The sequence below is a fragment of the Zalophus californianus genome, chromosome 4 (assembly GCF_009762305.2).
Source record: "Zalophus californianus isolate mZalCal1 chromosome 4, mZalCal1.pri.v2, whole genome shotgun sequence".
Lineage (NCBI taxonomy): Eukaryota > Metazoa > Chordata > Mammalia > Carnivora > Otariidae > Zalophus > Zalophus californianus.
Window position 1 is genome coordinate 153260302 of NC_045598.1, and position 26661 is coordinate 153286962.

Below are 26661 nucleotides of genomic sequence, written 5' to 3' on the forward strand. Positions count from 1 at the left end.
ACACACAAACACACACTTTTTACTTTAAACCACTGGAGAGTATATGCAGAACACCCTGGTATTTCACACCTAAATACTTCAGCACATATCTTCTGAGAATAAGTACATTTTCCTACATTACTGCTTACTAGAAGATGGTTGGTAAGTCATAAAATCCCCTAATATCCAGGGACTACATATCGTTTTGAAGAACAGAAAGCTTGGGAAATATATAATAATAAAGCTAATTGAAAGGTTACCCACAATAAATTCACTGAATGTTCTGAGAGAATATTTATTTTATTTTTTTATTTATTTATTTTTAAAGATTTTATTTATTTAATTGACAGAGAGAGAGAGAGAGAGAGAGAGAGAGGGAACACAAGCGGGGGGAGTGGGAGAGGGAGAAGCAGGCTTCCCGCCGAGCAGGGAGCCCGATGCGGGGCTCGATCCCAGGACCCCGGGATCATGACCTGAGCCAAAGACAGTCGCTTAACCAACTGAGCCACCCAGGTGCCCCGAAAATATTTATTTTAAAAATCACTGTATTTATTACCTACGAATTATGTTTATCTAGGTCAAGATGGGTGGAGCCAAATTTCCCAACAATGTATACAGTTATCAAATTTTTAAAATAAAAAATCACAACACATGGTTTGACACTGGCATGGAATATGTGCAATTAGAAACTCTCCAGGAAAACCCAAGCTATGTGGTCACTGCAAACAGGCTTTAAGGAGATCAGGGTGGTCCTCTTGTAAGGCAAGTTTAACAGAGACTATATAGGGAAGTTATCCTGAGCCAGACCCAGGGAGAAAAACTGTGAAAATCAAGACTCCCACGCTGGATAAGCTAGGTCTTGGGGCATAACTATATATGTATTACAACTGATTTTCAATATACAGAAAATTTCACTACCCTAGTATTGAAGGTCCTGAGAATCTACTTCAAAATATTTTATTTCAGACTTCAAGTTACATCTATGCTGCCTTAAGAAATACTTTGTATTATCTATTATTATTCTGAGAGTTGGTACATTCCTAAGTCAAAAAGATATTCTTGTCATCCTGCTATTATAATCCCCTATCTAGCAGAGAGGTAGAAAAAAGTCATGGCTCATACTGTATGATTCTATTTATATGAAATGTCAAGATAGGCAAATCCAAACAAACAGAAAGGAGATTATGGTTGCCTAGGGCTGGGGGAGGGGGATGCCAGTGGGAAATGAGGAGTGACTGCTAATGGGTAGAGGCTTTCTTTGGGGGGTGATGAAAATATTCTAAAGTTGACTGTGGTGATAGCTGCGCAACTGTGTATATACTAAAAAAAAAAAAAAGCCCACTGAATTGTACACCTTAAATGAGAATTATATGACATGTGAATTATATCTCAATAAACTTGTTATAAGATTTTTTTAAAAGTTACGGCTGATGATGTTTTCGATTAATTAAAAACAAGATATAATTTAGGAAAATACTATGGGAAAATGAATTTAAAATAAAGTTCTTAACAACTGAGGACTAAGAATTAACTATCACAATATGACAGACATTAAAGTAAGCAAAATTATTGGTGCACATATTCTGAAAGTTTCCCAGTAAATATTTTAAACATATGGTCTTGATCTCTTTTAAGATGCAAAATAATTAGGAAAGGTCAAGTTAAAAACTAATGATGTATTCTTACATGCCTTATAAAATGAATAAACAAAAGCTCAGGGAAATTGATCTAAAAAAATAAAAAGCCTTCCAAAACTCATCCCAAATTCGCCCAATCAAGTCTTTTCCTAATCATCTACCTTTGACTTTTTTTAATCTAAGAAGTTTGTCTAATGATCTAACCTGATAGAGATTCAGCATATGATGAAAGGCAGCTTGCAGAAAGTAAAATAATTATAGGAACAAAATACCTTTCCCTCTCTTCACTTGGACAAAATATGTTTAGACAGGATTAAATAGCAATTTCTTAGGCGGTTCTCTAAGGTTTTCCTAAGTACTCTTATGGCTGGCCCATCAATACAAATTGTGTTTTACTTTTAAACCTCTTAAAAATTGCACATGTAATTCATGCTCATAACAATTCTGGATAGAGGGGTGTGTGTATATGTGTGTGTGTGTGCAAAATGTATTTTTGTTTAAAAAATCTAGATTCATAGCATTAAAATACTTAGGTTGTTTTGTATAAGCTACCTTGTAAACCTTGTGTTCAGTTTGATGATGATTATGCAGATTATTAATAGGTTGGTGAATTTAATGAAAACATCTTAATGGAATTATTTTATTAAGGAAAATTACTTTGACATACTTTAAATTTTGATTTGATTTGATTACTCCTACCTAGTAATCAAACAGTTTTTCTAGCAACAATGGCATAAAATAAACCAATCCCATAAACTTAAGTTTAGAGTTTATCATAGATTAAGACTTTCAAACTTTCAATTGACCATAAATCAAAGTACATAGCGGGGAATAAAACAAATATAAAATGAGGACACAGTCATACTCTGACTAACAAATAGTCTTTTAACAAGACTGTAAATAAACCTAAAGTTTATCAATATTAAATAATTTATCTGCATATTAAAATTAGTATTGCATATTCTATCAAAAATTCTATTTTTATACTTATAGAAGATACTTATAGAATAATAGAACTCAACCATAAAAATTAACCAAATACTTTTCTAACACTTGCTAAGCTTTTATTTGAAAGATACCTATTCCTCATTAACATTTATTCAAGTCACTTCTTATTTAATAAAAATAAGTTCTTTACTTTGAAATTTTATAGGGTTCAATATCAAGGCATTTTATTAAATGGTAACATAGTATAAATTCAAAAGAAAGGTTTAAAAAACAAAAGCACTAGGCTTTAAAATGAATCCTGTTAGTACTGGTGTTCAGGTTACACACAAATATAAAAAAAAAAAAATCAGAGCAGAAACTGGCATAATGAAAGAATATAATTTTGACACTTATTCTAATACATAATGAATTTCCATAATGAAGAAAGGATTACCAGGGACACTAGATTCCATTTTCTTATGCTGCTATTAAGTATTATTTAACAGTCAAATTCAATTTAATGCCTAATCCAGAGCCACCCCACAAATATGCAAGTCCTACTTTTGTCTATGTCAAAAGTCGCTTATGTATGCTATTGTCCTCCCTCCAATTTCTTAATCAGTTTTGCAAATAATTACAAAATTTTTACTAGGCCAAATGGCCCCACGTTCCCTACCCCTACCCACAGATTTTCCTTCTTCCGTTAGCCCCTGTAACATCAGAGGACTTTTTCCTTTAAACTGTAAGTAAATCCTAACTAGTTATAAGATTTATTCAGAGGTGCTCTCAATAATATTAGGAACTAGTATCCTTTTGAACTATTAATGGTTTATATAAGATATTTAAGACCAGTTTTTTTACAGCCAGAATTCACATTTGAACAAATAAGCGAAACACCAGACTAAAAGTAAATCTAAAGATTTCCACTAGTCCCCTCCTGCTATCTTCTTCCTTTTTTTTTTTTTTAAACAAACAATGTATTATTTGTTTCAGAGGTACAGGTCTGTGATTCAACAATCTTACACAATTCACAGTGCTCACCATAGCACATACCCTCCCCAATGTCTATCACCCAGGCACAGCAGGAGGGGAAGAAGGAAGGGGGGTAAATTGGAGGGGGAGATGAACCATGAGAGACTATGGACTCTGAAAAACAAACTGAAGGTTGTAGAGTGGAGGGGGGTGGGGGGATGGGTTAGCCTGGTGATGGGTATTAAGGAAGGCACGTTCTGCATGGAGCACTGGGTGTTATATGCAAACAATGAATCATGGAACACTACATCAAAAACTAATGATGTATGATGATTAACATAATAAATAAAAAAATCAAAAGCAAAAAAATTAAAGATGTTCCATTAGTTTCACAAGTAACTAATTCTTTGTTAAATTTAATAAAGTCACTGGCAGTGGTTTGCTTCAATTTTGCAAGCATCTGATTTGACTAGGGGTTAGGATCTCAAGTCTAACAGCTATATACAGATAAAGTAGGAAGCCCTTTATTCGGAGTAAAGGGGGAAGAGTAGATCACAGTATAGGGATGTTTTGCAAGTGGTTCCCTTAACTGAGTTAGTTTTTAAAGGGAAATAAAAAGGCACAGAAAGGGTACTTACAATACTTTTGCTGAATAAACAAAAGATTAAAAACTAAAAAAGAGGTTTAATTGTTGGTATGTTACTCTAAAAATAGTAACTAAAAGTAGAACCTTACATATTAATATATATTTAAACCAAGTAATTCCAAGTCAGTCTCAAAAAATAGAAATAATAACATGTTCTAACCTCAATGTTAACCTTATTAATATTTTCCCATGGTCTGGAAATACTAATTAAAAAACTGGTTCCTATTAAATAAATGAATATAGTGAGACAAGTGCTTATTCCTATGTGTTGAATTCGAATCACTTCAGATGCAGTATCTAGTAATTTAATATTTATGTATCTAGCAAATTTTAAAATATAACAATGTAAGATACTAAATTTTAAAAATATGAAGTAGCTACCTGTGATATACCTGTATATAATGCCTGTGATATTTTTATTCATTAGAGATACAAAAAAAATTAAATGGAATTTCTTCCTATTCTAAGAATCAGAAAGAGAATATATAGCCATGCTTAAGTATTTTAGAACATTTTCTCTTAAAGAAAAGCTAATTGATGCTACCCTAATTATAAGAAGCCAAATCTTCTGTGAAATACATTAATAAGAAAGTGAGTAAAAGTATGAACTGGTATGTTTCTTGAATGCCTTCTCTTAGACTGTTATCATTTCTTTTTAGAACTTATCATGAATTTAAATAATAGCTTCCTAACAATGACCCAGGGAAATATATGGGCACACAAATATAATCCACTTTCCCCTGGAAATATATTATGTATCTGAACATAGAAACAAAGCCTGAATAGAAAAGTTCCAGTGTTTTAGAAGTACTTCCCCTGCTGTTAGAAGCTGGTTTTATTTCTTCATATTAAGATAAAACAAGTTTTTCCTAAATTATAAAATAAAGTGACATTAGAGGTATATTCATTTAACTTAGAGTATACACATTAAATTACTACCAACAGCAAAACTGACATACATGATACAGTTCTTTAATATTTTAGTTATGAAACAGACACTGGGATGAAAAATTCCGTATGTACACATTTAAAAATAGCCTTCAGCTTTTCAAATGGATGTGATTTTTTTTAATCTTTCAAATATAATAACCACAAATGGAGATGATGATGTTTGGCCTGAATTTTTCTAAGCTCCTTTGCACAAATTCTGTTTATTTTCAGTTAAACTTTCAGACTCAATGTTTACAGGGTAAACAGACAAATTATAAAGTATGATCTTGGAGATACAAAATGAATGTAATTTTTTAAGTCTAATTAAAGGATTCTAGATGGCAGAAACCAGAACTAAACAGATACACAAATATGTGTCACATGTGCGCAGTACCCACTTAATATTAGCATGAAGCTAAAAAAAAATTTTTTTTTTAAAGTAGGCTCCAACACCCAGCGTGGAGCCCAACACGTGGCTTGAACTCATAACCCTGAGACCAAGACCTGAGCTGAGATCAAGAGTCGGAGGCCCGGGCACCTGGGTGGCTCAGTTGCTTAAGCGACTGCCTTCGGCTCAGGTCATGATCCTGGAGTCCCGGGATTGAGTCCCACATCGGGCTCCCTGCTCAGCGGGGAGTCTGCTTCTCCCTCTGACCCTCTTCCCTCTCGTGCTCTCTCTCATTCTCTCTCTCTCAAATAAATAAATAAAATCTTAAAAAAAAAAAAAAAAGTCGGAGGCCCAACTGACTGAGCCACCCAGGCGCCCCAAAGCTAAAAATTCCCTAGCAAAAAGTAGGTAAAAATAGACATTACCTATTATCTTATTTAAATTTCTCTGGAAGAAACTTAAAAGCTAAATATTTATAATCTATATTTATATCAATATTTGTAATCTGTAAGAATTATCAGTCTGGTCCATGTGATTGCATGGTCTTATGTATCCAAGGCCACCACAATTTCTATAATCTTAGCATGAATTTTTGAATGTCAGTCAAACATGACTGTTCAGTTAGAAGTAATTTCAATTAAAATTTCACATTTTTACCTTTTAAAATTTTTGAGCCTATTGATTCCACTACAATCATTTTTCAGATCAGTGGGTCTGGCCAAGTGATCTCTGGGTGAAATTAAGTGCTTATATGTCTACTCCCATCAGTGACCCGTGGACTTCTCCAGGGCTGCAATTTGTTTACATTATGAGTATATCGCATTTGGCACGTGGTGAAGACCAAAAAATGTTCACTGCATAAGTGACAAATGAAGGAACAGACCAAAATATTTCTGTAGAGACAGAAACATGAAATGCTCTAAAATGTATTTATCCAATCAGTAATATTTATTCTTATAAAAGAATGCTGAAATTAACAAGTCAGGAAACGACAGATGTTGGTGGGAATGCAGAGAAAGGGGAACCCTACACTGTTGGTGGGAATGCAAGCTGGTGCAGGCACTCTGGAAAACAGTAAGGAGGTTCCTCAAAAAGTTGAAAATAGAGCTACCCTATGATCCAGCAATTGCACTACTGGGTATTTACCCCAAAGATACAAATGTAGGGATCCAAAGGGATACATGCACCCCGATGTTTATAGCAGCAATGTCCACGACAGCCAAACTGTAGAAAGAGTCAAGATGTCCATCAACAGATGAATGGATAAAGAAGATGTGGTGCATATATATACAATGGAATATTATGCAGCCATCAAAAGGAATGAAATCTTACCATTTGCTACAACATGGATGGAACTGGAGGGTATTGTGCTGAGTGAAATAAGTCAATCAGAGAAAGACATGTATCATATGATCTCACTGATATGAGGAATTCTTAATCTCAGGAAACAAACTGAGGGTTGCTAGAGTGGTGGGGGGTGGGAGGGATGGGGTGCCGGGGTGATAGACATTGGGGAGGGTATGTGCTATGGTGAGCACTGTGAATTGTGTAAGACTGTTGAATCACAGACCTGTATCTCTGAAACAATACATTATATGTTAAAAAAAAAAGAAGGAGAAGACAGCAGGAGGGGAAGAATGAAGGAGGGGAAATCAGAGGGGGAGACGAACCATGAGAGACTATGGACTCTAAGAAACAAACTGAGGGTTCTAGAGGGGAAGAGGGTGGGGGGATGAGTTAGCCCAGTGATGGGTATTAAAGAGGGCACATTCTGCATAGAGCACTGGGTGTTCACGCAAACAATGAATCATGGAACACTACATCAAAAACTAATGATGTAATGTATGGTGATTAACATAACATAAAAAAAAAACGAATGCTGAGTGAAAGTCTTTGGCTATCTGTGACGTCTAATGCTCATAGCAAGGAGGAAGATGAGGGACAAGTCCTCCCTAGCTTGAAGAGAGTCACTGACCAAATGTAGTTTTGGTATTTTTGTCTTTTTGTATAAGTTCTCTATATATTTTGGATATTAAGCCCTTATCAGATATGTCGCTTGCAAATATCTTCTTTCTTTCAATAGGCTGCCTTGTTGTTTGGGTGATGGTTTCCTTTGCTGTGAAAATACTTCTTACTTTGGTATAGTCCCAATAGTTTAATTTTGCTTTTGTTTCCCTTGTCAGAGGAAACATATCCAGAAAAATGTTAGTATAACCAATGTCAAAGAAATTGCTGCCTACAATTTCTTCTAGTTTTATAGCTTCAGGCCTCATATTTAGGTCTTTAACCATTTTGAGTTTATTTTTTCATATGGTGTAAGAAAGTGGTCCAGTTTCATCATTGTGCATGTGGGTGTCCAGCTTTTCCAGCACCATTTATTGAAGAGACGGTCTTTTCCCCATTGTATATTCTTGCCTTCTTTGTCATAATTGACCATATAAACATGGGTTTATTTCTGGGCTTTCTATTCTGTTCCATTGATCTATGTGTCTATGTACTGTGTCAGTATCATACTGTTTTGATTACTACAGCTTTGTAGTGTATCTTGAAATATGGAATTGTGATACCGCCAGCTTCTTTTGTTCTCAAGATTGCTTTGGCTATTCAGGGTCTTGTGTGGTTCTATACAAATTTGATAAGGGACTCCTGGGTGGCTCAGTCAGTTCAGCGTCTGCCTTAGGCTCAGGTCATGATCCCAGGGTTCTGGGATTGAGTCCCACATCAGGCTTCCTGCTCAGCAGGGAGCCTGCTTCTCCCTCTGCCTGCCACTCCCCCTGCTTGTGCCCTCCCCCCGCCCCCAAAAAATAAATAAATAAAAACTTTGGGAAAAAAAAACAAATGTGGTAAGTTACTTTCCTGATAACAATTCTGTACTGGCTATCCCTGCTCACAGGATTAAGGTTAAAATACATGCTAGAAGCAGCCTCAGCTTGCTGTTAAGTCTTTATAACCTAGGTCATTCCCGCATCATATCCAGTATTACTCTGTTCAGTCGGCATTATCTGCATTAGGACTGTTCTCTGGCCCAGCTGTAGTGTACAGAAATCCTTTTGTTTTGCTGGCAAAGCCAACTCATTCTGGACCCTGCACCTCTGCCCTCCCCATGTCTGGAACACCTATTTTATTCTAATGGTCTTCAGTTGTGCTTCTACCCAGTTTGGTTTGGTGCTATGATTAAACTATCCTCTCCTTTTCTTGATTAGTGACTTTATCTTGGCACGTAAGCTAACCTCTTCACAAAGGCTCAGTATCACCATAATTGTTAAGTAGTACTGAGCAAACTCTAAAGTCATATTACCTGGGTTCAAATTTTGGCTCTGCTATGTGACTTTGGCTACTGAACTAATTAATTTGTCCTTTAGTTTCCTCAGTTGTAAAAAAAAAAAAAAAAGGTGTGTGTGTGGGGGGATAACAATAATACTTTCTGCAAAGGATCAACGTCAAGAAAGTACTTTGAACTATACTCAGCACATAGTAAACTCGCAATATATATTGGCCATTATTTTTAGTAATACCTCGTTTATTAGCTAGAAGCAAAAGGACAGAAAAATTCTGAGCAGTAAAATTATACATGCAAACCAACTGCACATACCACTTTGAACTTAAAGAACTGGTATTTAGGAAACAATGTCAGATGCTGAAGTTTTAAAGTTAATGCAGCTTCCTATCATGAATTACAGCAAAATAGGGCACAGTATCCTAATGAACGAAAGCTTGATAGTTTTAATATGGAGTCAAGAGAAAAAAAGTATAAATGATTCTAAACAAGGAAGACATTCTCACCGATGAGAGCAACTTATAAAATAGAAAAGGAAGCTCACAGGTTGACTAAGTTCTGGAAAATGCTTTAAAAAATGACAACAAAAGACAGGGACATCCACTCTCACCACTGTTACTTAACGTAGTACTGAAAGGCTAAACACAGCAATCAGACAACAAAAAGAAGTAAAACGCATCTAAATCAGCAAGGAAGAAGTAAACCTTTCACTATTTGCAGATGACATGATATTATATATAAAAAACCCGAAAGATTCCACCAAAAAATTTCTAGAACTGATAAACAAATTCAGTAAAGTCAGAGGATACAAAATCAATCTAAAAAAATCTGTTGCATTTCACTATACCAACAATGAAGTAGCAGAAAGAGAAATTAAGCAATCGATCCCATTTACAATTGTACCAAAAACAATAAGACACCTAGGAATAAACCTAACCAAAAAGGTAAAAGATCTGTGCCCTGAAAACTATAAAACTCTGATAAATCTAACCAAAAAGGTAAAAGATCTGTGCCCTGAAAACTATAAAACTCTGATGAAAGAAACTCAAGATGACACAAAAAAACAGAAAGACACTCCCATGCTCATGGACTGGATGAACAAATACTGTTAAAATGTCTATACTACCGAAGCAATCTACACATTTAATGCAATCCCTATCAAAATACCAACAGCGTTTTTCACAGAGCTAGAACAAACAATCCTAAAATTTCTATGGAACCACAAGAGACCCTCAATAGCCAAGGCATTTTGAAAAAGAAAAGCAAAGCTTGAGGCATCACAATTCTGGAATTGAAGTTATATTACAAAGTTATATTATGAAACAGTACGGTACTAGCACAAAAACAGACACATAGATCAACAGAACAGAACAGAAAATCCAGAATAAACCCACAACTATATGGTCAAATAATCTTCAACAATGCAGGATAGAATATCCAATGGGAAAATATAGTCTCTTCAACAAATGGTGTTGGGAAAACTGGACAGCCACTTGCAAAAGAATGAAACTGGACCACTTTCTTATATCATACACAAAAATAAATTCAAAATGGATGAAAGACCTAAACATGAGACCTGAAATCATAAAAATCCTAGAAGAGAACATAGGCAGTAACTTCTCTGACATTGGCCATAGCAATTTCTTTCCAGGTATGTCTCCTTTGGCAAGGGAAACAAAAGCAAAAATAAACTACTAAAAAATGGGCAGAAGACATGAACAGACATTTTTCCAAAGAAGACATCCAGATGGCCAACAGACACATGAAAAGATGTTCAACATCACTCATCATCAGGAAATGCAAATCAAAACTACAATGAGATATCACCTCACAGCTGTCAGAATGGCTAAAATCAACAACACAAGAAACAAGAGGTGTTAGCGGGATATGGAGAAAGGGGAACGCTCTTGCACTTTTGATGGGAATGCAAACTGGCATAGACACTCTGGAAAACAGTATGGAGGTTCCTCAAAAAGTTAAAAATAGAACTACCCTCTAATCCAGCAACTGTACTACTTAATATTTATCCAAAGGATACAAAAATACTAATTCAAAGGGATTACATGCACCCTAATGTTTACAGCGGCATTATCTATAACAGCCAAATTATGGAAACAGCCCCAGTGTCCATCAACTGATACATGGATAAAGCAGATGTGGTATATATACACAATGGAATATTACTCATCCATCAAAAAGAATGAAATCTTGCCATTTGCAACAATATGGATGGAGCTAGAGAGTGTAATGCTAAGTGAAATAAGTGAGTCTGAGAAAGACAAATACGGTATGATTTCATTCACATGCGGAATTTAAATAAAACAAACAGACAAAGGGGGAAAAGAGAGAAGCAAACCAAGAAACAGACTCTGAACTATGGAGAACAAACTGATGGTTACCAGAGGAGAGCTGGGTCGGGGGATGGGTAAAACAGGTGATGGGGATTACAGAGTGCACTTGTTGTGATGAGCACTGGGTGTTGCATGGAAACACTGAGTCACGATACTGTACACCTGAAACTAGTATTACATTGTATATTAACTAGAATTTATATAAAAACTTAAAAAATGACAACAAAAATGGTGAATTTCTACCATACCTAAAGAGCTACTGTTAAATGCTGACTCCTAGACTGTTAAAAGGGTTGAATGAACAATGACTCAATTTCCTTAACTCAGTTATTTAAAGAATATTTTTCTGTAAGACTCTACCTATAATACTATAATAAAAGAAAACAGAAAAATGGAATTTGCTTGCAGATATTAGCTGTAATTAACTGATTTCTGAAACTCAAGGGGGGCACTTATCTGTATCTTGTTTCTATTGTAGCTTATGCAGATATGCATAAGGGAAAGCTTTCATTGTTCAGTCAGGGCAAGAATGATTAAATGTTTAAAATCAAAAGTAAGGCAATTTCAGGAATTTTGTACCATCACTGAAATTATTACTGTACCATCACTACTGTTCTAATAAGACAGTAAATTTCTTTTCATCAAAGAATATAATCACTAAAATGATTAGCTGTTTTAGATCTCTCGTCCATTAGCAACAATAATTCACAATTGACTACTCATTTCATTTGACTAGTTACTAAAAAAGCATGGCTGATTATTAGCTTTTTATCTATTTATACATTTATAACTTTGACTATTACGTAGCTTCACACGTTCTCACATTAATACAGAAAGTTAAAAACTAAACTGAAGGCCTGTAGAATTACAACTTGATACTCTAATCCAGGCTACTGAGCTTTTTGTAAAACACCTTAATAATTAACAACAACTTTAATTATACTGCATACTGTGTATCAACTTAAACATGCACTATTACTTAATTTATAAGGAAAAAATAGGTCCTTTATTAAGAACCACCAAAAATGTCTCTTCAAAATGAATTAATGAAATTAAGATATCTGTTTTCCAAAATTCTTTTATCTGCTACTATATATTAGTTTGATACCCTCTTTCATTTATCTCCTTAAGATCTGTCTACATTTACGGCAAGAAGATTTTTCTGCTACTGACAGATAAAATTATGAACCAAAACTAGTTTGGTTTTAAATCAAAGACAACTAGGTTTTGAATTAACAAAACAAAACAAAACCTATTATTTACTGGAAAGTCTTCCAACATAATGAATCCAACCTAATGAAACTTTTCTATTTTAATGAGTAAGAAGTACTATAGGGAAAAGTTGTCAACCTAACATCAGGATGGGAGAGAATGGTGTCATTCTTAGTTTAACTAGGCCAACAAATCTAATAAGCCCCAAAACAACAGTATACTTTTAACTGAGAAAGATTATGTCAGGAAGTATGATGAAAGCTACTTACGTAAAGGGTTCTGACACTAAGCTACCATGTATATTCTGAAAATCTGATTTAAGTATGAAAGTACAAAAATAATTTCAGATTTAAAGAAATTTCATTTAAGTCAGTTTAAGTAAAAAACAACTCTTTTATTACCAACACAACCTGATATATGCATTACTAGTAACCTCAGTTAGTCTTAACAACTTATTTGAAATCTAATGGTTTATTTAAGAAGTAAACACTATGGGACATCAGTCTTAAATTAAAAGGTGATAAATTATACTGTTCACTCTTTGATCCTAAATGCCACGATTGGTTCTTAACATCTCTTTTGATGTAATGATCCCAACAGTCCCCACTGCTTATTGACCAAACATTCAAAATGAGGTTATGAACAGAAAGCCCATATAGTCAAAATAACTTCCTCAGCCATCAAGATTAGCTGTAACATATGTTTGGAGTATAATATCTTTGTTTTAAAATGTAAAGTAGCCAATTTTTCAACACAGTCTTCTAAATAAATGACATTTTAAAAAGAACAAATTACTCTGAGGAAAGTTTATGCTTGTTAGAACTCTTCTTGGTAAGCCATTTCTCTTTTTGCCATGTGCTTTAAACATCTTAATAAATTCCAACACGATGACAAGAAACCACACAGTGCACCTGCGCTTTCCATCTTAATTAATCCAATAAGTACAGGCCTGCTCACTTTAATTTGTAAAGGAAATGATGAGATAGTCAGTTTTAACTTAAGGTATTAATTATCTAAATAAGCAGAATTAGCTTAATGTTCCAGTAGACCTTGCCCAGATACAACCACTAAATAACATTTTCTGAAATTATGGAAGTTTGAAGCAGCATATTTGGGAAGAAGGAAGCAAAATGCTCATTCTACCTGAGGTGGCCAAATGGATTAAATTATACTGAGGAACCAATGCAGCAGTTCAGAGACACTAAAGTTTTTGCTGACTTTAGCTACTATAGGATCAATTAAATTCAGCTTAATTGCCCAGTGACTAATTAACTATTACCATTTCATTCCTACCTGTATATAAACACCTATCTTTCACGAAGGCCACTCTCCTTTCAAAAACGAAGGTTATAACTGTCTGAAATGCCTCAGGATACTGATGGTCAAAATCTTATAAAAATTCTACAGGGACCTCGACAATCACACGATAGAACTGTGCACACGCCACACCATCTGTTGGACACGATTGCCAGCACAGATTTCGTGAGCTGGCAAAGGACTGAAATAGTCAAGAATTCTGCAAGTATTTCAAAGTGCAGGCTTCTCATTAATTTTAATTTCCTGTTGGCTCTACAAGGAAGGAGTGCGTAGTGAAAGCACAATGTGCCACATACACTCAAGTTCATGCCACATGTACACCTGTAATCATAAATCCTTATCCAGGGCTCTCCACTAAAACACTGGAGAGTCTGTGTTTATTTCTTCTTTACCCCAGAAGAAATAAATCTGAAATATCTACAGTTATCTTTTCATACTTTGTTAATACTCTTGGAAACATCTGGAAATACTTGACAATAATCACTTAATTAACGCAAAGCTAATCGATGACAATATGCTTAAATACTTCATTCAACGGAAGCGGTTTCCTCAGTCCACACAGCTAGGGACTCAAGAGGACAAGAAGTTCTTTGACCAAGGAGTCCACGACAAGGGAAACTTCTGGCTAACATCTCTTTGAAAAGACAGAGCAGATGACACCAGGCTACTACTCTGGTAAAAAGTGGTGATGCCGCGGGCTTCAGTCTTCACCTCAGGCTGTTGGCAGGGCCTGCGTCACTAAGTCACTGACGGCCTTCCAAAGGCCTGACGTCGCTACAAGTGTCTGTCTGCATGGGCTGGCGTAGTCCACCGCTGTCTCCCCCGTGTACCCTGCCTAACTGCTGGCTGCTGGAGGAGGGTGAAAAGATCCTGAGAAAGAAACATTTCTCCAGAACAAGGGACGATTCCTAAAATACACAGGGTGGCTCCAAGAGCACCTTCTCTGGGTTTGCTGCTTCCTGTGTTTTGCAGCAGTGAGGTGTTTGTTTGCAAACACCATTTGTTTCCCTAGAACACAAACTTGCCAATCCAGGAATCAGTGTAAAGTCTGAGGCAAATTTATACTTGGAGGGGAGGACTTTTTTTTTTTCCCCCTCCACTACCATTATTGAGACTTTTCCTCTAGTGCTGCTCTGGATGATTCTTGTGTCCATTAGCTCAAAAGAACAACACAAACTGAATAAATATTTAAGAATCATCGTAATCAAGAAAGGTTAACTTACATTTCAGTTTGAGTCAAAGACCAAAAAATGGCTGATTTACCTAATCCCTTTTATACTAGTAATTATTGTCAATCCAATTTTTTTCATTTTTAAAAATTGGAACCAATATAGTAGGTTAACAGATGGCTTTTAAAGTTTTTGTTCTTATTCCAAAATCTTTACGTTACCCAAAATATATCTATTTAAGTATGATACTGTAATTTCTACAAAACATGATCTACACGCTCTCTATTTAACACTAAACAATCTGGATGCTAAGGCTGTTTGGAAATAACTCTAACAAAAACTGATACATCAGACTAGTGCTATAATAAACAGATTTGCCTTTTACATTTGTTTTAGGAATCTTCATAGGCACACCCTTTATAAACAGAATGTTTTTTACGAGAGTTAAAACAACTGGTTCAATTAGCCCAAATATATTTTATCCTCTCTTTTTCATATTACCTCCAAATTGGTGAAATCATAAATTAATACTCCCATCATCTCATTACAACCAGGAACACTGACATGAAACAACAGTTCACAGAAAATCCAAAACACAAATGCTTAAAGAAAATATACAAATTATGATGCATATAGGCTTTAAGAAAAATAATGCTTCCTACCTACTCTGCACATCTGTCTAGCAAGTACCTTTCTGAATAAGCTTTGTCCTTTAGGCACATGCCCTGAATACTACAAAAGACAATGAAGTGTTCGCTTTGATTTTTCTTTCTTGAAACCTATTTTCCTCAATGCAAAAAGGATAAGCCTTCTATGTGCTGAAATATGGTCAAAACAACTTCAGTTGTTTTAAGCAACTTCTACTTAATAGACACAGAAACCACATAAAACTCCAGTCTTTTTGGAAGGTAGCCTTGAGACACATCATAAAGAGGGAAGATAAACACATAAACCTGAGCACACTTTATATTTTGATGAGTCACATTTTCTAACATTCTGTATCTAATGTATCATGGGATGAATAAGACCAGATTTCCCTTATCATTACCAGCTGGTGTTTTAAGTGGAAATCTGTCTTTGCTTTAAGTCCATTTCCTTACTTTGTAAGCAAAGGATTTCATCAAACCCCCTTCCACTTTGTCCCGCCTTTGCTTCCTCTTTTCCTACTGCTTTAGTCCCTCTCTCACACTCTTCTTTGTCTTCTACCATGTTCACCAGACTCTTGGCAATTCTTTATTCCTCCCCTCGTAATCGTTCCTTTATTCATCTCCTCTTTATACCCATTTACATTCCCCTCAGTAGCTGTGACAACATTTTTCACTTTCCTCAAAGTGATGAGAGTCGAGCAGTTCCAGCTGACAGGTGCATAAATGCTGCAGAAGAAAGAACTGCTCTAGTAACTCTGTCCCTGCCTGCCCCCCAACTCCCCTTTTAAGGCTATGTGCCCTGTATACATCAGAAAAGAAATAGTTCTGCAGAAACTGATCCAGTCATGACCGCTTAAAGCCTCTTTCCTACTGTGAGGGCATTTTCCTTTCTTTTCTTTCTTCTTCTTTTTTTTTTTTTTAACTTTCACCTTCTACTATCCAGTTCCTCACCTTAACCAAAAGCATTATTCTTTAATCTAGTAAGACAGCTATTTGTTTTTTAATCTTTTCTAATGTCTCCTACACTTACTCCTGTCTTTGTTGTTTCTTTTCTACTTCATTACCCTATTATTTCAAGCCTGCTTCATGTAACTGATTTCCCTTACCTCTAGTCTTTTCCTATTAATCAATCCTGCATGCTACCATCGAAATTAATATTCTAAAACACTTTCATCATGTCACTCTCCAACTTAAAAACCTTCAGTGGTTTTCTACTGTCTAGGAAATAAAAATTCAGACTTTACAATCTTCCTTGCAAGGCTTCGACCATCTGAGCCAGACCTACCTTTCCACTTTATTTATCATATCCTTCCAAATGAACTTTAAAGTCCAAATTCATTTTCATCCAATACACCTTGTGGTTTCCTACCTCAAAACGTTTTACTACACACATCATTGTTTGTAGCTCCTGCCTTCCCTCCTTCTGTTACCCATCTTTCAAGGCTTACAGTGCCCTCCCACAATATCATTTCACAAACTACTCCAGCCTTTACCAAGTCCCCACTTATGTAAAACCACATGATATTTGAATTATTGCTGTGGGTTTGAATTAATTTATATCTTGACTTTATAAATTTATTTACCTATAGTGCCCAGCACAATCCAAAGCAGAGAGTAGAACATTTGTTAAATTAGTTTAATGTTTTCGAACAGATTTTGGAGTTTTCAGATAGAAGGACTCCAAAATCTATGATGACTGACAATGTTACCAAAAGTTTACTTATAGGAACTGGCCACTGGAAACTCAATGCTCTAATTCACAGAACTAGAATGAACCTAAAAGGGACAGTGGAAAGCTACATGTCAAAAGCTCTGTGTGAAATGGTCCTTACCAAGATCTCAAATGACCTCCAACTTCCTAAATTCAATATTCTAATATCTGTTGAATTTTAATTATGACAATTTCTAGTAGAATGTTTGCTTCCACCTTTTGACTACCATGAATAATGTTGCTATGAACATGAATGCACAGATCTCTGTTCAAGTCCCTGCTTTCACTTCTTTTGAGTATGTACTCAGAAGAGAAACTGCTGGATCACATGGTAATTCTATGTTGAATTTTTTTGAGGAATGCCATACTGTTTTCCACAGCAGATGAACCATTTTACATTCCCACCTGCAGTGCATAAGGAAGGGCTCCACTTTCTCCATACTCTCACCAACACTTATTTGCTCTCTTTCTCTGTGTTTATATAATGTCCATCTTGATGAGTGTGAAGTGGTATCTGTGGTTTTTTGATTTGCATTTCCCTAATGATTAGTGATACTGAGTGTCTTTTTATTTGTCACCCACTTGTGTATCTTCTTTGGAAAATATTTGAGTCCTTCACTCATTTTTTAACTTGGTTGTTTGCTTTTTTGCTGTTGAGTTGTAGTAGTTCTTTATATATCCTGAATGTTATCCCTTGTCAGGTATGTGATTTGCAAATGTTTTCTTCCATTCCACGAGTTGCCTTTTCACTCTATTGATAGTTTTCCTAGGTGTACAAAATCTTAATATAGCCTAGTTTATCTATTTTGTTGTTGTTGTTGTTCCCTGTGCTTTTGGGGTCATTCCCAAGAAAGTATTGCCAAACCCAATGTCATAAAGATTCTCTTATGTTTTCTTCTAAGAGTTTTATAGTTTTAGTTCTTATGTTTGGATCTTTGATTCATTTTGAGTTAATTTTTGTACATAATGTAAAGTAAGGGCCCAATCTCATTCTTTTGCATGTGGCTAACCAGTTTTCTCAGCATCATTTCTTTGACAAGGCTGTCCTTTCCCCCACTGAATGGTCTTGGTACCCTTATCAAAAACCATCTGACTATAAATGGGACAGTTTATTTCTGGGCTCTCTATTCTATTCCATTGGTCTATATGTCTGTCTTGTTTTGATTACTGTAGCTTTGTAGTAAGTTTTGAAATCAGTTAAGTATGGGACCTCCAACTTAATTTCTCCTTTTCAAGATTGTTTTGACTATCTGAGTCCCTTGAAATTCCATACGAATTTTAGGATGGATTTTTCTATTTCTGAAAAAAAAAAAGTCACTGGGATTTTGACAGAGATTACACTAAATCTGTAGATTGCTTTGGGCAATACTGACATCTTAACAATATTAAATCTTGTAATCCATGAACATGAAATATCTTCCCATGTATTGGTGTCTTTTATTTCTTTCAGCAATGCTTTGTAGTTTTCAGTGTTTTAAGTCTTTCACCTCCTCGGTTAAGATTATTCCTAAGTATTCATTCTTTTTGATGCTATTATTAATGGACCCTGTGCAGGTTCTAGGCATAGGTCTGAAGAGGCCTTACAACTTCTGCTGTCACCCTTTTGGTCGGCTGCTACCACCGCATCAAAATGCCAGGCTTGCCTGATAGCATCATATGGGCTAGCCTAGTGTGGGCACCACTGCCAGACACAAGAGTGAGGTAATTTTACAGAGATCATTCAGATCCAGTCAAGCTGCCAAATGAGAGACCCCAGGTGAGACCAGCAGAAGAACCACTCAGCTGAACTTAGTCACAATGCATACCCACAAAATTGTGAACAAATAAAAAGCTGCTATTTTAAGCCACTAAAAGTTTTGGGAATGGTAGCAAAGACTAACTGAAGCAGAATTAAATCATTTTATTTGCTCTTTCTTAACCAAGATAACTTATTCATTACTTTCTAGCTCATTTCGAACTGTTTCCCAGACTATTAAGATTTATTCCAAATGAGACAAGACAGAGTTCTTTGATGCTAAACACTTTACATAATTCATTATGTTCATGAATGATTTAAAGCTTGAATGTCAGCGTTCTAAATAATTTACGATTTTTTAAAAAGTAGATGGCTTAAAATGAAATCTTACCAGAACTACAGAAACACAGATTTTATTTTCTAATATCTAACTTCAAAATTGAAAAAACAAAAATAAGCAGATGTTACAATTAATGTTTTCAGGCAAACTTGTGCCATTGCTAATATTTGCTAGCAAGTCATACTAACTATACTGGGGACAGATTTTGAAACTTTAGTATCATATGATTATTTAAAAGCACAAATAATCACAGTATTTAGGAGAAAAGTACTTAACATTAAAAATATTTATAATCCCAAAGCATTTAGAGGCATACTGATGAAGCAAAACGGCTTATTATTACTTAAAAATTTTAAAGATATATATATCTAAAATTCTATCCACTTATAAATGTATTAATATATATAGCTATAAAGGATTGTAGTTATTTTATGTGGAAAAAATCTTACAGAACAGAAAAGTAACATTATTTAAAACATGCTAAAATAAAAGTTTACTTCAAAAAAACTTCTACTCCATCAAAGAACTCATTTTGAGAATTTACTCCCTCAAGATGTGGAAACAGTTGCTTCAGAAATGTTTACCTATAATATACACATTCTTTAAAAGAAATGAATAATAAGGAGCAGGGCAGAAGAAATAAAGGGAAAACATAACAAAGAAGCAATAATGCACAGTTTTATATTGACATTTACATGCTAACCAGATATACAATAGGACTATTATTTCTGACAAACCAAGTGAAATTAACACTTACTCAAGTAGAAACTAATTCAATTAACTTTCAAAGTTGAGGCAAATGTCTCAAAGTCTATGTCATAAATACCTTTGCGTCATTTATTTTGGAAACTGAATTTGCTGTCAGAGTATCTCATATTTGCATTACTTAAAAATGTTTTTTGACATAGTCGTTATTTTAAAGAGTCCTAAACATTTCTCTAAATTTGGGCTCTGATATAAGCAATTATTTACATTTCTCTGCAGGTGCCTGTCTACAAGCAAACTACAGTTTCTCCGCTCCTCTACCCACACACATAGCTCTGTGCTGAATATTAATACACAGTCTAAATTTTACAAAGACACACAAACTGTGCTGCTCAATGTGATGGTAAAATGAAGAAGGATAAAACACAAATGGAAGAATTAAAATGTACTTACAAAGTCAAAGTCTCCATCTTGAGGAACTTTCCAGTTATCAGGAAAAACATTTTTGGACATAGGGAAGGGTTCATGCATGTTCTGATTACAGTTGTCGTGACTCTTATTCTTGAAATCCTGTTTATCAAAGTAGTCCATGAAAGACGGTCTTTGTACTTGTGGTGAAGTTGCATTTCCTTAGGTAAACAAAGAACACAGGGGGGGTATAAATTTTTATACTTAAAGAAGTATGGCTCTTACTGAAGTATGAAGTTTTTTTTTATTCAGCAATATAATACATTTGCACTGGTCAGATTCAAGGCCAATACTGTCAATTTAGTGAAGAACAAAGTAAAATGAAATAATGAAAAAACAAAAATAGCCAGGCCACATAAAAATTCAACTAATGATCAGGCAGAGATCTAGAATATTCTTAGATTGGAGAAACACTTCAGAATTTTGGCAAAAATTATAATTTTATTAAAAAATCATTTCAAGTATATTTGAAATTTGTCAAACGAAGTAAAATTTTAAAACCTGTTTAGTTGTAAATATGTAAGCTTGCATTGTTATTGTCATTGTGCACCACTATAAACTAAAGAAGTTATAAGGACTTACCCAGGTTTATCTTAAATGTCTTCCCTCTGGTCTTTCTAGCTGATTCCACCTCATCCTGGACTCCCCTCGTTTCACGTTTATTTCTGACTCTTAACTCCCAGACCTTGCTTCTAAGTTCTATTTCTAGAGTTCTGCCATATTTTTTTTTAAGTCAGAAAACCAATTTTTTTATTTCTAAAGCTCACTTCTAAGTTCTATCTCTAACTTTCCTGCTGCTTACTATTGGACACCTCATCTGAGGTGAGTTATTGTTACCTCAAACCTCTCAGTTCTAAAGCCAAAGCTAAGTTCTAAAGCTCAATGTCCATAAGGTTCATCCATGGTGTAGCATGTGTTAGAATTCCTTTCCTTTTTAAGCTAAATAATATTCCATTGTATGTATATGTCACATTTTGTTTATCCATATATCTGACAATGAATACCTGAGTTGCTTCCATCTTTTGACTATCGTGGATAACGCTGCAATGAACATCGGTTGTATAAAGAGCTCGAGACCCTGCTGATTATATGTTTTTAAGGTAACTATTCTTTTAAGTTAACCAAGTTTTTCTCTATACATCTGCAGATCTTTATTTATAAGCAAGTGATGTTATTTTTTAATACCTACCCAGAGGCCTTTTTCGTTTTCTCACTGGTGTTTTGATGGTTGAACGTAATCCCTGATCAATCAAGTGAGTCATTACGATACAATGTAAGCAAACAAGAATAATTATTAGTAAAAGTAGTGTTTCCTTTTTATTTTTAGCCTATGAATTATGTCTTTTATATATTTTTTTGAGTTCACCTTTTCATTAAACTATAGGTTCCCTAATGTAGGAACCCAAATCCTTTACCCAAATAATTTCACAAATAACTACGATCATCAACGAGTGTTTTTGATTATCCACCCAGATGTTCAACATCGATGGCATGAGGAAGAGCTAATGAGATGGTATGTGGCTTTTCAACATCATTACTTTTGAATTAGTAGAGGCTGCTAGTATTTCTTTACCAGCAACTGTCTATTGGCAATAATAAATTTGAGAAATTGTGACTACTACAATTTTTAGAATGATCTGTCCCAGTAAAGTCAGAAGGAATCTGATACTCAGAATATGCATGTGTTAGTGGAAAAAAAAAAGAAACAAAAAACTGTTTATCTAAAGACTCATTCTTGAGGGGAGGAGGGTGGGGGGATGGGTTAGCCTGGTGATGGGTATTAGAGAGGGCACGTATTGAATGGAACACTGGGTGTTATACTCAAACAATGAATCATGGCACACTACATCAAAAACTAATGACGTAATATATGGTGATTAACATAACATAATAAAATTAAATTAAAAAAAAAAAGACATCCTCCAATTAGAGCTGCTCAGTCTTTAGAAGGCTTGAAAATAAGTGTGACAAGACATCTGGGACCCAAATGGTACTCCCTGAAAAGATACTGAGGCATTCCATCAAAATTAGGATAGTATAAAACATCAATATGCACAGTAAACTTTCAGGACTTAGAACATTCTCGTATCTCAAATACAAAATCCATGAAAAAAGAACTCCTTAGGGACAGTGTATCAAGATAACAGCCAAAGCTGCCTTTAGATTCCCTGTCGGAGCAGACTTTAGTGGTATGTTAAAAATGAACAAAATACAGGAGAAAATGTATATTTTAATGATCAACACATGTAATATAAAGATTTTGTGTTTATGATACTTTATCTTCAACTTTCCTCCCTAAAAATCTCCTTCTGTTAGAAAAAGAAATTGGTTAATCCGACAAGGTTAAATCACTGACATTTGGATGGGACATATACATTCCATTAACATTTTCAACAGATTTTAAGAACCCTCAATTCATCTCTGGGTCTTATCATTATAAGACATCTTTCGAATTGAAATTTAGTTCCTATGGCAACCTTTTATTCCAAAATAAATCCAGGAATTTCATCTCAATTATTCTCCACCTGTGCCCTTTGTATGAGGAAAAAAAAGAAAATATTACAAGTGTAGCTCAGTAAATTTTCTATAAAATAACTGAGTAAATCAAACGATTGAGGGAAGAAAGATACTCCCTCAAATAAAACCTTTCTTTGCTCAGTATTCTTTTCTTTTTTTCCTTTAGGAGTAATTTTATAACAGGATTATTTATTTGTGTTGTAAGTTCTTATTTTAACCAGCTTGTCTTAGGAGGGGTTACATGTACAAAGATCTCAAAACTTTGACATTTGGTACAAGAGAGGGTTATCAATGTTTATATAGTAAAATCAGAATCAGAGTAAAAATGGGTTCATTGGGAACTAATTCCTGGGAAAGTAAGAAATCCATGAGGATCACAATTACTAGCTGCATTTGACAAATATAGAGAATTTTTCATTGAAGCAAACTTCTAGATAGCATTCTTTAAAAAATAAATTTCGCACATGGAGGTGCTTTGAGAAAAACAAAACAAAACAAAAGCATATTACGACACCATGAATCCACCGAGGAAAACAGCTCTCCCTGACCCCTGCTCCTCCCGGCTTCCTCCACCAGGCCAGGCTCACACTGCTCTTCGTCCCTTTCCTTCCAGTCAACACTGGCTTCATCAAAGAGGCTGCAGCCAGCCTTCCTTGTTTTCTTCTCACCTAGGAGGTATGAAACTCTTCCTCCCAGAATCTTCACCAGTGTCCTGGTGCTGCACTGTAATAGTCCGGAATCTTCGGATATACCAGTGACTCTTAATTCAGACCTCTGTATCCGAGTAAATACAAGATTAATCTTTTCTTATTGGAAACTAATATTTAAAGAGTAGCTATTCTAATAGGGCCTACATTTTAAGAGCAGCAACATGCACAAGAAAGGGGAGGAGAAAAACAAAATCTCCAAAGTTGCTCTTCCAGTACAGACAATAAAGTGGGGGAAAACTTTAGTCATTATAAAAACCTTCACAACAAAAAGTAAGATGGGCTTGGTAGGTACTTCCTTTAGAGACGCAGAGTAAGGAAAAAGGATAAAGCCAGACAGTATTCTTGCCTGCAATGAGTCAGAAGAGTAAAAGCATGGTCAGAAATGAGTAGTGAGTAGTGACTATAAAAAGGGAAGAGACAGTCCGAAGAAAAAAAACCACTAAGAAATTTCATCCCGGGAATCTACACTTACATCCCAACAGTCCTTGCTGGTCCTAACTGTGTCTTAATCAGGAGCTTCTATCATGAGACATATGAGCCAGCAATAGTGTCCCAGGGTCTCAAAGTGAAAAATCTGCCTACCTAATATCTACAGACCCCCCTTCTTTGAGGAGAGGAATGGCCAGGTAACACAATTCTGGCCAATGACGCTAAAGAAGAGGGTTTCTGGGAAAACTTTCTATTTTCTTGTTATGGGTTCTACCCCACCCTGTTTCTTCTTGCTCTTCCCTCCTGCCTGGATGCCTGGAATGTAGACTTGATGGCTGAAGATTTAGCAGTTATTCTGTAAGCAGGAGGACAAGGGAAGAGTAATACCTCAAAGACAGTGTCACAGAAACAATCTGTAATGACAGCATGAAGTCACTCTACCAATGCAGGACATTCTGTTTTTGGATTTCTTACTAAATGAGAAAAGAAATTAATCCTATTTTGTTAAAATCACTATTATTTGGGTTTTGGGTACATAGAGCCAACTTCAGTCCCTAACTGATACTTTTCTATTCCCAAGTGAAGGACATAGGAACTGGTAGGAGCAGCAAGGAACTGGTAGGAGCAGCAATCTTCAGTTTCATGACAGGAACCCACCCCAATTTGAAACCTGAAATCTACTATTCTACACAGTGGTTTAATTTTCACCACGTTTCAGATACACCATAATTTTAAGTGTCTTTTACAGGCTGGCCTAAAAACCTATGGTAAAATGCCTGTTGGGTTCCACACTCAAAATTTTGGAAACTAACCTGTTCCTAAGTTAGAAATAAACATTCCCATAGAGAGTTAACAAAAGTCTAAAAACCAACTTAAATAAAAGAAGGCAGTCTATTCCATTAGATTTTTCTTTTTGGATGACTTTATAACAAGATATGCTGATACATAATTTTTTACTCAAATGTACGTGCTTATAGTTCCAAATATTTTCCATTATTTAAGACAGTATTAACATTTAGAACTTATCTTTGTTATATGTAAAGAAAATTTTAAAAACAACTTTTGAAAATTTCTAAGGACAAAAATAGGTTAGGTTTGTTTTAAAAGTTATGTGGTGGGGGGCAGCTGTAATTGCCTAGTAATGTTTAACTACACAATGTCAAACACATGCCCACGGCATGCAACAGTCTCCATGGAGATGCATGTTCACAGAAGTGTGGGACAGACAGGATGATGTTTCTGACTTACAACTTATTTTTTAAAAAAGGAAAAAAAAAATAGTACGTCCTTCAACAGAAGAGTGAAGCACAAAGTGTCGAGGTTGTAAGCTCTGTCTTACGTGATTATGGTTGCTATGGCAAATACTTTTTTTAAACACAGAAAGAATAGTCACATTAAATTGACAACAATTTCTCCAGTTGCAGCTGAATTCTGACCCTAGCTTATAAAACTATGTTTTTATTTTAATAATAAACTTAATGTTCCAAATGACCTCGTTCCTTAATTTTGGCCCCAATTCCTTCAACTACTTGCGGTGGAACTAAAAATTCTGCAGCAATAAAGAATAAAATAATCACCACTCAATCCCTTTGTGCATGTGAAATTTTAAGGAAAAAAATTGTTTTCCTTCTCCTTCACACATTCCCCAGAACATGTGCAAGGAAACTAAATTGTGTAAATATAATACCTGGAGCAAATATGCCAGTCTACCCACAATTAGTCATTAACTTTCTTAATTTGCACATGTCTTCTAAACAGGTAAAATGCCTTCATGGAAATTTAAATATAGAAAGGAATTTCTAAAATACTTTAACAAAATGTAATTTGTTTAATTTTTAATTTTTTAACATGATTATGACAAAGACACTTAAGTACAGGGAATGAAACAACAATTAATCACAACTTTAGCATAAGATATTTCGACATCAAAGGGATTTATGAATATTACCTAATTTGTTCTTCTAAAAATATTTTAAGATGTGGGTGTTCCACCTGATTAATGATCCTGGAAATCTGTCCTTTAATTTGTTGCCAAGAGTATGGTGAATACATATAAAAACCAGGATGTTAATACAGAAGCTACTGACATCAGCTTTTTCTTAACTTCATCAGACTATTTTAAAACAAAGGAGGATACAAACAACATGGAGAAGATCCAGAGGCTGTTCATAAAAAAGATTAAAAGCTTAGAAAATAATACCCGCACAAAGGTTAAAGGGACTGAAATTGTTCAGCCAGAAAAAGTCTGCAGATACAATTTAATAAGTATCCAAGTGTATATGAAGGGTTCTTCCACAGAAAAGAGTGACCAGCTGTTTTCCATCTCCAGTGAGGGCAGAATAAAGGGAAACAGACAGATTGAAGCCCAAGGATTTTAGTTAAATAAAAGGGATGATTTCCTGTATGAGTAATGACCATTGTAATGGCCACTGTGTGTCTATGGAAACCCTTTCTTCAGAGGCCTTTACAAGAAAGATTTTCATTTGTACAAGGAAGACTCCTATTTACATGCTTGTGCTTTTGCTAGTAAAAGAGGTATCCTATGACCAAAATACCTACACAAACAGTTCCAAACCACTGTAGCCACACATTAG

At 35.1% G+C, this 26661-nt stretch overlaps 1 protein-coding gene across 1 annotated transcript in view; it reads right to left on the bottom strand.

Annotated features, from left to right (window-relative positions):
* The window catches only part of STK3 (serine/threonine kinase 3), a 274712-nt gene that overhangs the window by 43234 nt on the left and 204817 nt on the right, over nt 1–26661 (bottom strand). Inside the window, exon 10 of the mRNA XM_027576725.1 lies at nt 20397–20572. Coding sequence (XP_027432526.1) covers nt 20397–20572 — 176 coding nt within the window. The remainder of the gene's footprint in view (nt 1–20396; nt 20573–26661) is intronic.